Raw genomic sequence first — 13,002 nt, 5'->3', positions numbered from 1 at the left:
CTTTCCGTCTCGCCCGACCCCTTTTTCTTTCCGTCTCGCCCGACCCCTGTCCTTTTCGTTTCGCCTGACCCCTGTTCTTTTTCGTTTCGCCCGACCCCTTTTCTTTTCGTCTCGCCCGACCTTTTCCCGTTCGCCTCGCCCGACCCTGCCAAGTTTCGCCGACCCTTTCTCCGCCTCGCCCGAGGGCTCGGTTGTAACTTTTTCTTTGACCCGAGGGTATCAGTGAAATATTTTCGGGAATTCCTCTGTGTTGAGTCTGAGGACCTCGGTACGGTTTTCCTTAAACCTGAGGGTCAGACCCTAAGTTTTCCCCAATCCGACCCTCTCATCCTGCTCTCCACCAACAGAAGTTGAACTCCCCCACCTTTCCTGTAGCTTTGCTACAAGTGTCCGTGTTAAAATATGAGTGTGTTGAAATAACGATCTAAAATGTTTAACCCCTGCATTGCATTTCCGTGTAGAGTTGAATCTCGCCGACGGAACGTACGAGCTTCATCCAGCACCGGAAGAAGACCCCGTTGAGGAACTGCACCCCTTCGAAGGAGAGCCCGGACCGAAGCAAGACCCCGAGGACCCGCAAGTTTTTCCTGAAGGCAAGCCCCGGAGCATAAATTCCTATCTTGAGTTCATGCAATATTATTGATTACTTGATTGCGCATTTACGTTTCAAGGAGTTGTAGTGGAACCTTAGATGCATAACTTAGTACCTTGTTTTTGAATACTAGTTGCTAAGGCCGAGTAGTTGCATTGCTTAATAGGTTTCGGTAAAAGTCGAGTGATCTCCTGTCACTCGCGAGTTATAGGAGTTGAATGTTTCAGATTTGTCGCAACTATAAGGACGACGGACGGGGTCAGGCTTGTGTGCGATACTTGGTGGATTGCCCCGTCTGTCTAAATGAAAATGAACTAAGGTCGAAACGTGTCGGCGTTCGTGATCAAGTGTTTGAAAGTACTAATCTCATACCTAGTATGGGATGGGGAAGCCTAGTACCTGATTGAACTAGGGCGTGGCATACCCTTCGGCTGTCCTTGGAACGTCGTTCCCATGGTGCATCATGTGGGTGCAAGTGCGGTCACAGTGCAGCAATAGGCCGGGACTGTGGAGCATTGCATGCCAAAGGAAGTTGGCCCTAACACGTGCCTAAGGGATCGATGGGGACGGCTGACAAATGAAGCGACCCTTCGTGGTGCGCGGATGTCATGAGATTAGGTTTGCCATGCATGGTTAATAAAATTCGAATCGATTCGTCTGCCTCTCACAGATTGGGACTACTTGATCGCTATTCTGCACTGAGTAAAGATGGAACATGATGATGATTTTAATCTTGATGTTTGTTAAGTAATTGCTTGGAAACCATGTTTGTTTAGTATAAGTTGCTAATCTAGAATGGATAAAGAACATAGAACATGAGCTAAAATGTTGAAAGTAAGGACTGACTTAAACGCTTTTGGCAAAGAAAACCCCAGAGCCAGAAAGCCTTGCATGTCTAGGTCTCGATCGTGTCTTTCCGACGGGTCAGTCTTGCTGAGTACTAGTTGCTCAGCCTTGTTGTGGCTAATCTTTTTCAGGTAATGTCAATAGCTTGGGTGTTGGTACCACTTGGCCGACCCAGCTTCCCCCAGGCTGGACCGTCGAGTGGGATCCTTCCTCGAACGGCGAAGGAAGGAGTTTTTGATGTCATGATCGGCTCCGTCATGATGTCATGTATCGACGTTTAGCTTCCGCTAGTTTTACTTAACTTCGAACCTTGCAAAATTTCGGTTTGAATTTCAAAAACTCTGATGTAATAAATTGTTGAACTATGTTGTCATGATGGAATGTTGTAACCTCTGTGCTACTCACCTTCGCGTGAGCGATGCTTCTCGATCCTGTTATGTGGTTTATCAGAGGAAATCCGACGGTCGACCAAGTTGACTTGCTTAAAGTGCATAATCGCGTGTCAGGCGACTTCAATGCATTTTAGTCAGGTTAATTTGGGCGGTTCCGCCACAATCATCTACGTTAATGTTTTAGTTAGGGTGTCCGATGCCCTAGCTAAAAATCGGATGCCCTAACCCCAGCTACCATGTGTGCAGTGGGAACTTTTTAGGCATACTTTTATTGCGATGGGCACACGATAATGTTGCAGCGGGAGAGATGTTTCAACTTCAAGGACGGATGTTGCAGTGGAAATTTTATGTGCGTATTTTGTTGCGATAGATATGTGATGATGTTACGGTGGTTATTTTTTTTGAGATGTTTGGCATGTGAGATGATATTGTAACAACGTTTTAGGATGTTGCATAATATTATTCTAGATGTTTTGATGGTTGATTTTCATGTTGCACTGTTTTAATCTATTTAACTAATTCTATTTATTTTACTAATATTTTTTTTAAAAAATCATATGTTTTAAACAATGTTGCAATTGTAGTTTAAAACTATTCTGATTATAATTTTTAAATATTTTAAAAGTTATGCATTGATGTTGCAAACTTTGTTTCTATGTAATGTTGTTCCTCCTCGTGGAGGTTGCATAAAACAAATATTGTATCATGTTGCGGAGGGAATTTTCTATCTTAGAATCGGACATTCATTACTATAGATGTATTTTTTATGTTGCAAGCGTTGATTTATAGTGTTGCAGCAGTTGATTTTCAATGTTTGCGACGGAGCATTCAATGAGAAATCTTCCATAGACATCCGCCGCATATATCAATCTAATGTTACTATTACATAGTCGGTACAAAAGTTCAAATTTCAATGGTTTTTATGAAGTTGCTACAATATTCTTCAGCGGGTCCTATGTATTTGTGGCACGGAAGGGGACCGATATGGTTCCTGGTTGACATGCCGGACCGACCACTTCCATACCTGGAGTTTGAGGTGTAGCCGGAGCACGCCATTCCGTCCGAAAGTTTAGAGCACATCCTTGGAACTGAAGCGTGGCTCGTTAGTGTGTGATGATGGCTTCGCTTCCTGTGCTACTGCGACGTTGAAAGCCCAGTCCGTGAGCGCCGCCGATCGAATCTCGCGTTCTCGCCTTGGAAAAAAACAACAACCGCAAACTCACTCCGAAAGCGTCAGCAAGCAAACTAGTACATGCCCAAGCAAGCAAAAGGGGAGGAGAACGGCAGCCCAACAGAAAAAAAGCTTCCATCTTTCTCCTCCCCTCTCGCTTTCGTCGGAGGGGCCGGCCGCGGCGAGAGCCCCCCAAAAGCGCGGCAGGTGAGGTCCCGGCAGGGGAGATGTTCCCCGGCCTGATCCACCACGCCGGCCGCGGCGGCCGCCCCGACGCCGCGGGCGCCGAGGATTCGCCGCGCGGCGGCGGGCTGGGGCTGCACGGGCACGGCGGTGGGCCCAGCGTGGTGCTGACGGCCGACCCCAAGCCCAGGCTCCGCTGGACGGCCGACCTCCACGACCGTTTCGTCGACGCCGTCTCCCAGCTCGGCGGGCCCGACAGTGAGCATTCCGACATCTCTCCCTCCCCCAACCCGAACTCCCTTCCCGCCGCATCCTCTTCTTGGCCCGCCTCGTTCTTGCGCCTTCAAGTGGCCGCCCGCTGCGACTGTTTCTTCCTCGTTTGGCTGCAGCGTTCAATTTATTACGGGAAGTGCCATGTGGGATTTGAGCGCAACGGCAGTCAGAATGTGCATTTTGCCTAGGACAATTGACTGATAATGCGCGTCTGTTAGGACTTACGAGGGTGGAACTTCAGTTGACTTAGGACAATTGAATGCGTGGCTCCCTTAGCCATTAGGGGCAGATGACTTTCGAGTTTCAGGTCACGGGATTGCATTGTGGTGGGCATCCTGTGCACACAATTTGGGGGCCTACTTGAGGAATTTCAGGCACCTTGTTAATTTATATTTGATGTGAAATTTATATATTCTTATGACCTCTTTAATATTTAAGCGCATATGCCTTGTACAGCTTTCCGTTTGGTCTGCATCTGTAAGTAACCGGCCATCATTTCAGAGAGTGCCTGGCTTGCTATCATCCTGTTGCATTTCAACAAAAATTCGTTTCATTTCAACTGTTGTAGTCAGGATTTGAGTTGCTGTTCTGAATGCTGCTCGTAGTCAGATTGGAAAGATTTGGTGCCATATTCCGAAGGGTGGTTGGTTTGCCATTTTAAGTTTCAGAAGTCAAAAGATCTGATGGAATTCCAGAAAATTTAACAACAACCAAATTAACTATGTGGTTCATGCCTTTATGGACAGCATCTCATCTTTAGTTAGGTACTTTGGTATTAGTGCACGGTGGAGTTTAGTAAGATGGTTTCGACTTGATTTTGATGATGATATCCACAACCTGATTATTGTTATTATTCTTTGGTTGATCATAAGTGCATCACAAACCTATGCTCTTTTAATCCAGTCCATAACAGTATCTTTTCTAGAATATGCACTGTTCCGGTATCAGAAACATGAGATTACTTTCTGTTCACCAGTCACCAATAATCTTTTTTAGCAATTACGTTGTGCTAGCTTTTCCTTGATAAATGTTTTCAGTTTATTTCGTTAGCTTCTCGGTGGCATCAGCTTTTCCTTGCACTCTTGTTTCTTGCAATTTCAGCTACAAGTTTGAATGTGTGGTTGGGATGTTCCTTACTGTTAGACGGTATGTATGTCATACGTGTGTATGGGATCTGTGCTGTGGGCTTTAAGCCTGGCCGGCCCTAGATATGGTTAGTTAGAGATAGGAGGAGATCTTGATTGGTTCTGTTTCTATAAGCCTCAAGATCTCCTCACCCCTATATATATGTAACCTCTAGCTCTCAATTAATCAATCTACTATTCCACGCAATCTCCATTGCTTTCATGGTATCACGAGTTTGGGTTTTTCCCGATCCAATCGCTTCCGCATCTTAGCGAGCAGCCTCCTCCGGCGCTGCTCCCTTCCAGGCACCGCCTTCCCGGTGTGTCGCCAACACCCCTCTGCGCGTGCGCCTCCTGCACGCCGCCCAGCCATGGCAGGCCCTGTTCTGCCTGCCCAAGATGCTGCTGCCGTTGGCGCGGCCCCTGGTGGTGTCTCCCCTCCCCTCGTCGATTCCTTCTCCCTTGACCCCGCCGTTCTCAAGCGCGCCGAGGAGGAGCGGGCCGCCGAGGAAGCGCGCACGGCAGGCCTAGGCCGCCCGCGACGCTGCGCTCGCCCACGCCGCGGACGCCGACCGTGAGGTGGCCGCCGCTCTCCAGGAGCGCGACCAGGCTGAAGCCCGTGCGCGCGCCGCCCGCAAGCGTGCCGCCCGCGAGTGCGTCGTGCCAATCCACCTTAGCCGGAGGTGCCCGCCGCCAACGCCGACGTCTCTGTCGTCGATGACATCCCCCGCGAGGTTCTGCTCCAACACGAGGCGGCCGCCATCATCAACCTTCACGCGCAGGCCGTGACGGTCCAGAACATCCGCCACCTTGTGCCCCTCGTCCTCGACGTCACCTCCACCAACTTCCCTCGGTGGTGTGAAGCTTTCTTGCTGACCCTCGGCAAGTACTCCTTGCAGAATCACGTCTTCTCCGCCGCTGCCGCTCTTGGCTTCCTGGACTGGGTGCAGATGGACTGCGTCGTCCGCTCTTGGCTCGTGGGAACCCTCTCCCCTGAGCTTGCTGACGTTGTCATGGAGCACGGTGCTACTGCTTGTGCGACTTGGCTCGCTCTTGAGTCCCAGTTCCTCGGCAATTGAGAGACGCGGGCTCTCTTCCTCGATGCTGAATTCCGCAACTTCTCCCAAGGCGATCTCTCCATCACTGACTACTGCTACCGCTTCAAGACCATGGTGGACTCCCTCTGTGACCTTGGCGAATACATCACGGACCGGACACTTGTCCTGAACGTGATCCGGGGCCTCAACGGGCGCTTCAAGGATGTCAGGCGACATCTCCGTTGCAGTCGCCCCTTCAGGTGAGGAACGATCTGCAGCTGGAGGAGATTACCATGGACAAGATCGAGCACGCCGGCACCTTCCTCGCCTCCTACGGTGCAGCAAACTCCAAGGCTAGTGCTCCCTCCATGCTGTAGCAGCCTCCCTCTGGTTCCGGGGGCGGCAAACGAGGCAAGCACGGTGGCAAAGGCGGCAACGGGGGCGGTGGCAACAGTGGCACCGGCAATGTAGGCGGCGCTGTCGGTTCCAACTCCGAGGCGCTGGGCAATCCAGCGCGGCCTAGGGAGCTCCCTGGCCCCCCTTCTACCATCCCTGGACCGGTGCCATCCAGATGTGGCTCGGTCCCTGGGGATCTTCAGCACCAGGCAGTCCCGCCTGCCGAACGACAACAACAGCACCAGGCGCTTCTGATCCAGCAGTAGCAGGCTCTCGCCGCACAGCAGCAGGCGCTGTATGGTTAGCCCCAGGCACTGTATGGCCAGCAGCAACCGCAGACCTTGCTGGCTAGGTCCCACGGCCAGTGGGGGATCCCGCTACCCAGCCTGTACAGCCTTGACCGTCTATCGAACCGCATCATAATTTCTCGACATGTCATCTTTGAGGAGTCCTCCTTCCCCTTCTCCGAAGACACTTCGCCATCGACTCATGAGGATTTCGAGTTTTTGGCCGATCCCGCTAGTGTCGTGGCCATCCCACTAGGGCCGTCACGCTATTTTCTCCCTGCAGGATCACCTGGTGCACTCCCTGCACAGCCACGTGTGGCTGACACCGGCGGCGCGCCCTCCGCACGGCCACGTGCGGCTGACTCCGGCGGCACCTCCTTAGGCGCGCCTTCTGCACAGCCACGTGCGGCTGGCACCGGCGGCGCCTCCCCTGGTGCGCCCTCTGCACAACCACGTGCGGTTGTCCACGACGGCTTCTCCCCTAGCGCGTTTCCCGCATAGCCACGTGTGGAAGGTGCCGATGCCGTCTCTCCTCACGTGCTCCTCATGTCTCTCCTCACTGTGCTCACGTTCTCCCGTTGGACCCGCAGCCAGCCGTGGCTGCTCCTCTGCCCTGCGCGCTTGCCTCAAGCGTTCACGCCGCTCCTCAGGTGGCCACAGCCGCCCAGCAGTCGCCGCCTCAGCCGGCCCAGGCTGATCAACTGGTCTCGTCTAGCAGCCGGCTCCGGCTGCCCCTCATCCGGCCCATGTTGACCAGTGCCTGGCTGCTCCGGGTGCCTCGCCGCTAGCCCCGGCCGGCCACTGCCAGCTACCACTTCGGAGGTACTCCAGGCGCTCGGTTCATGGACCGGTCCGCCCCTCGTGTCGGTCCCCTCCACTGCGCATTACAGTGCACGCTCCTGGTCCTGTCGGTCCGTCTCGCCTTCCTCCTGGAGCGGTCGCTGTCCGTCTAGTGGCAAATCAGCATGCCATGACAACTCGCGCCAAATCCGGTTTGCGCCTGCCGGCCCTGTTTCAAGCTGCATCCCTGTCGCCGGTTCCACGGAGTTACCGAGCTGCCCTTGCCGACCCCAATTGGCGGGCAGCCATGCAGGAGGAGTTTGCTGCTCTCCAGGCAAACGACACTTGGGATCTCATCCCTCGTCCCTCCCGTGCCAATGTGGTGATTGTCAAGTGGGTGTTCAAGCACAAGTTCAAGGCAGATGGCTCTTTGGAACGCTACAAAGCGCGATGGGTTCTTCGGGGTTTCACTCAGCGACCCGGTGTTGATTTAGCTGAGACATTTAGCCTAGTGGTGAAGCCTGCTACAGTTTGGACAGTTCTGTCCTTGGCCCTCTCTCGCCATTGGCCGATCCATCAGCTCGATGTGAAGAACGCTTTCCTGCATTGTACCCTGTCTGAGATGGTCTACTGCGCTCAGCCTTCTGGTTTTGAGGATTCAGCTCCTTTGGACTTCGTCTGTCGCCTGAATCGGTCTCTATATGGTCTTAAGCAGGCCGCTAGGGCCTGGTATAGTCGCTTTGCTTCGTTCCTGCTTCAGCTCGGCTTTGTGGAGGCCAAGACGGACACTTCCCTGTTCGTCTATCATCGTGGCAGTGATATGGTCTATCTTCTCCTGTATGTGGATGACATCGTACTCACAGCTTCGTCCACGGCTCTACTTCGACGGACTATTGATGCTCTTCAACAAGAGTTTGCTATGAAGGATCTCGGCGAGTGGCACCACTTCTTGGGTATGCACGTTAGCGCATGAATGGTGGTCTTTTCCTCCCCTAGCGATGGTACATGCTTGAGATTCTGGATCGCGCTGGGATGTCTGAGTGCAAACCTTGCAGTACACCGGTAGATTTGAAGCCAAAGCTATCAGCCGATGGTGTGCCTCTCAAGAACTCTACAGATTTTCGAAGTCTAGCAGGAGCTCTTCAGTATCTCACTTTCACTGGACCGGATATTGCAAACGCTGTTCAGCAGGTGTGCCTTCACATGCATGACCCTCGTGAGCCCCACCTCGTTGCTTTGAAGCACATTCTTCGATACATCCGTGGCACCCTTCACCTTGGCCTGTTTCTGCACCCCTCTCCTCTCAGTTGGACCTGGTGGTTTATTCTGATGGTGACTGGGCTGGTTGTCCTGACACTTGCAAGTCCACCTCGGGCTATGCAATGTTTCTCGGCAACGATCTCCTCTCGTGGTCGTCCAAGCGTCATAACACCGTCTCTCGATCCAGTATTGAGGCTGAGTATCGCGCCGTTGCTAATGTCGTTGTAGAAGCAACTTGGCTGCGCCAGCTCTTGGGTGAGCTGCACACCCCCCCGCGGTAGGCTACCTTGGTGTATTATGACAACATCAATACAATCTACATGTCCTCCAACCCGGTTCAGCATCAGCGCACCAAGCATGTGGAGATTGATCTGCACTTTGTTCGGGAGCGCGTTGCTCTTGGTGATGTTCACGTCCTTCATGTCCCGACGACATCTCAGTTCGTTGACGTTTTCACCAAGGGGCTGCCTTCTTTGGTCTTCACGGAGTTTAGGTCCAGTCTCAACGTCCGATCCATCGACGCTTCGACTGAAGGGGGGGGGGGGGGGGGGTTTAGACAGTATGTATGTCATACGTGTGTATGGGATCTGTGCCGTGGGCTTTAAGCCTGGCCGGCCCTAGATATGGTTAGTTAGAGATAGGAGGAGATCTTGATTGGTTCTGTTTCTATAAGCCTCAAGATCTCCTCACCCCTATATATATGTAACCTCTATCTCTCATTTAATCAATCTACTATTCCACGCAATCTCCATTGCTTTCACTTACTTTTTTTTTTGCTATTTGTTAAATATGTGTGACTTTCAAAACCTTGCGGTTTACGTTGATTTTTTTGTTTGTTTTTGTTATTTTTTCTGTTGTAGAGTTTCAGTTTTCCAAAAGTGATTAATGGAGTCATCGGTAAATGTCAAATTTATCAGGAGGCATAAATATATAGCTGACTCCGTTCCATTTTCTATAGTTTAACTTAGGTAATAAAGTTGTTTAAATATCACATATGGGGCAACCAGTGTCACCAACTGCGAGCTTGTCTGCAGACTTTATTCCTTGCTAGTATGCATTTGTAGGATGCTGAGCCAGGTGCTGTTGTTAGGTTGCATGTACTGGTAATCTTAGTTTGACATTTCAACAATAACATATCATTGTTAAACTGATTGCAATATCAATCTTGCAGAAGCAACACCAAAAGCTATCATGAGGACAATGGGTGTGAAGGGCCTCACCCTTTTTCACTTGAAAAGCCATCTTCAGGTACAAGCATTTCCTCATGCATATTTCTCCGGTAATTTCAAAAGTGCAACTTGAAAAGTTTACTTCTTATTTCTACTAACCAGAAATACAGACTGGGAAGACAGTCCGGCAAAGAGTTGACAGAGCAATCCAAAGATGGTAAGTTATGTATAAGTATTGATGATACTTTGAACTGGCATCTCTTCTTAATGAAATGACACGCAGCTCTCCTGCGTTGTTCGAGAAAAAAAAATTCTGAACTGGCATGTTACACCTTTTCTTGCTGTGTGTTATTGATATATTAACATCTTAGGGCATCGAATGAAAGAGCAGTCTCCATTTCATCATACAAGTCATCCATAGTTAAGACTCTTAGATAACTCATCCCCCTTTGAAATGCCACAGTGTGTGCTATGACATGCGTAACAAGAGAAGTATATTTATTATTAAAGATTTGGTTGTTAGGTAATTAGTTTCCCTACTCCTAGAGACATGTTTCCTTACTATGTGGGATTGTTTCCTTCATCTATATGCCATAGTTTTAAATGCCCATGAATTGCTATGTATGAAAAACTCATAGTAGTAAGATGTTGGCATTGACAAAGCATGCCCATGTGATGTTGTGTGGCATTCTTCCCTATCCTGAATAGCACTTCCACCCCTATTCACTGCCTGAACTATGTCGTCTGCTCTGCCATTATGTTCAGTAGTGCTCTGTTATGGGACGCTACACACTGCCAGCCCCTGTGCCATGCCAGTTCTGGTTCTCCATCCGCGTTTATGCCACCCAACACACAATTTAAAGCTGTAAAAGTGGTGCAATATGAAGTTCCTTCTCTAGTGTATCCTATCCTGTAGGAGGTGGTGAGGTGATCATCATTTTCACTATTTGCGGACACGAGTAGGAGATAAAGGTGGAAGAGAGGTCATGATGGAGCAAAAGCAGAAAGGAAAATCTGATGAAATCTCTCCCATTTCTCTTTGAGATTTCAAGGTTTCAGTAGTATTATCCTCTACATCTAAATTATGTGTAGTTAACATTTTTTAAAAGTGTTCAGAACAGGTTTTCAGAGCTTTACTTCTTGTAGCAAAACGCCTGATCTGATGTTTCTCTGATTGAGTTATGCTGGATAATTGTGGCAATTCTGCAAATCAAACTGGTGGCTGTCAACACTTGAGATATAGTCGTTGATATGGAGTGTGGAGATTCGCTGGATTATTTGGTTTATAGCTTATCATGATCTTGGATTCAAGTTTAACGTGCATTGGACGGAATAATGGATGGATCAATCTACATCCCATTTTTGTATGTAAACTGTGAACTATTTCCATAGTGTAATACCTTAAAACTTCAAAATCATCTTGTTGATCACTCTTTTTATACAGATTTGGGTGGTATGGTCTCTCAAACATACTTTTGCCTATCTGCAGTTATGAGTTCATTTAGGAAATTGTTTCTGTAGGACTCTAGTTCTGAATCTGAGCAATAGAGTTGGTGGTGCGTTTTCTTGTTACTTCATACCCTCACTCATGATTTCTACTCACATCTTTATGGTCAACTCGGCAGGCCTTGAACGATATTTCATGCCTTTTTCTACAGTTTTATATCATCCCACACTTTGAACTTAAAATACAACTTATATGGAGAGTTATATTAGACGGTAGGTTTTTCAATAATTTCCATATCTTGTATCAGATTCACTGTTAGCACTAAAACTTGTTTGAACACTGTTTGCATTTGAGCTCTTGTGCCCTGTGTATAATCATTTTACTGTAAGCATAACATTGTAATGTTATGTCGATTCATAATGACATCTGTGGCCTTCCCTCGCAATTACAGCTTCTTACCTTATGGAAGCTCAGAGTGGAACAAATTCGTCTCCTAGAGGTTCTACTCCAGATGTGAAAGAGTAAGCTGCATCACACATATCTAGCAAATTTATTTATCCTTATTTCTCGATCATGTGCATATTAGGAGTTTTATGTTGCTTGTGAGCCCTAGAGAAATTTCATGGTACTATTACTTTTGTATAGGAGTCAAGAACTTAAAGAAGCACTGAGAGCACAAATGGAAGTGCAACGAAGATTGCATGAGCAAGTGGAGGTAACTAAGAGTTCCAACTCTGCCTTGTCTTTTCTTAAAGTCATTTAATTCACTCGTGGCCTTAGCAAATTTAATAATAAGTAGATAGTAATTAACCAAATACTGCTTTTGCTTTGAGTTGTATGTTTGTTGTTTTAACTGCCTTGCCATTTAGAACTCACAGTAGTTCCACATGTTTGAGTGCTTCCTACCTAAGAGGGGAAACCATACTTCCCCTATCTACTAATCTGTAATCTGCCACGAGCAAACTGTGTTGTGGGTTAGTTGACTAAGGACAGCTGACTGCAGGCTTGAAACAACCTCTTCCTAATAAAAAATGAACCAAATGAACTCATTCTAGCTGTTCTCTTTTAAGACATTCAAGCCTTGGGTTAACAATTCCAGGAGCCAAGTTGAATCAATCTATCCACATGCCTTTCTTTGACTTCATTTGAAACTAATCAATGTAGTCTCCTAATAATATCCGTTTTAATGCATTTTTGCATTTAACAGGTCCAGAAGCATATGCAGATCCGAATGGAGGCGAACCAGAAGTACATCGACGCAATACTAGATAAGGCATTCAAGATAGTATCTGAGCAACTGAGTGGCATCAGCATATCTGACCGAGACCTGCCGGATCTGGCCTCTGCTGGGGTTATGTTTAGCCCTGCAGATCCCTTGAGCCCATCAGTCTTCCACCAGCTCTCTGTCAGCGCGGTTAGCCTGCTCAGCCCTGGAGGAGGCAAAGCCCTTCCGCATGTTGCCATCGACATCTCCCAGAAGCCACCAGAACTGAAGCGCAAGTCACGCTGAGGTACATTGCTAGCTCGGTGCAATGCATGACCTGACGCTGAAATAGATTGCCAACATGCTGTGATGCTTGACCTGGTTACATTCTGGGAAAATCAGAGGAGTTACGTCTAAGATCTGTGGAGGTGTAGTCCCCATCGTCCTGCAACTGTAGCACATGTAAAGAACAAGGTTATCTTGGTCTATTTCGTCCAATCTAGACCGACCCTTGTTAACATCTAATGCCTGATGGACAAGATCAAGTAATTCGCTTGTTGTCTAAACTGTTGTAGAATTCCGTGTTATAACATCTTGTTCAACACGCTCGGGTTATGTGGAGCTGTGCCACTGCAAATGTTAGCTTGCTTTTTTTTTTTTTGCATATTTCATCGATGTGGGTAGTTTCTCGCTACTGGAACTGTGTACATGTGGAAAGCACAGTATCAAAACTCTACACCTTAAGATATGGCGGAGACGGGTCCAGAGACATTGGATTTTGACATTCGAGGTGATCAGACATCAGAGTCCTTGATATTTTGCTAGTATACAAAAACATGAG

General features: G+C 48.5%; 1 protein-coding gene across 1 annotated transcript; it reads left to right on the top strand.

The window, feature by feature from the left end:
• Positions 1-3,082: 3,082 nt before the first annotated feature.
• Positions 3,083-12,798, top strand: LOC101758977 (protein PHR1-LIKE 2). Its single transcript, XM_004973197.4, has 6 exons — positions 3,083-3,442; positions 9,513-9,589; positions 9,673-9,727; positions 11,409-11,478; positions 11,603-11,672; positions 12,165-12,798. The coding sequence occupies exons 1-6, from the start codon at positions 3,229-3,231 to the stop codon at positions 12,465-12,467; spliced, it is 789 nt and encodes a 262-aa protein (XP_004973254.1). The 5' UTR covers positions 3,083-3,228; the 3' UTR covers positions 12,468-12,798.
• Positions 12,799-13,002: the final 204 nt, after the last annotated feature.

Source organism: Setaria italica, chromosome VI, assembly GCF_000263155.2.
Source record: "Setaria italica strain Yugu1 chromosome VI, Setaria_italica_v2.0, whole genome shotgun sequence".
Lineage (NCBI taxonomy): Eukaryota > Viridiplantae > Streptophyta > Magnoliopsida > Poales > Poaceae > Setaria > Setaria italica.
This window is presented reverse-complemented; position numbering and strand designations above follow the sequence as displayed.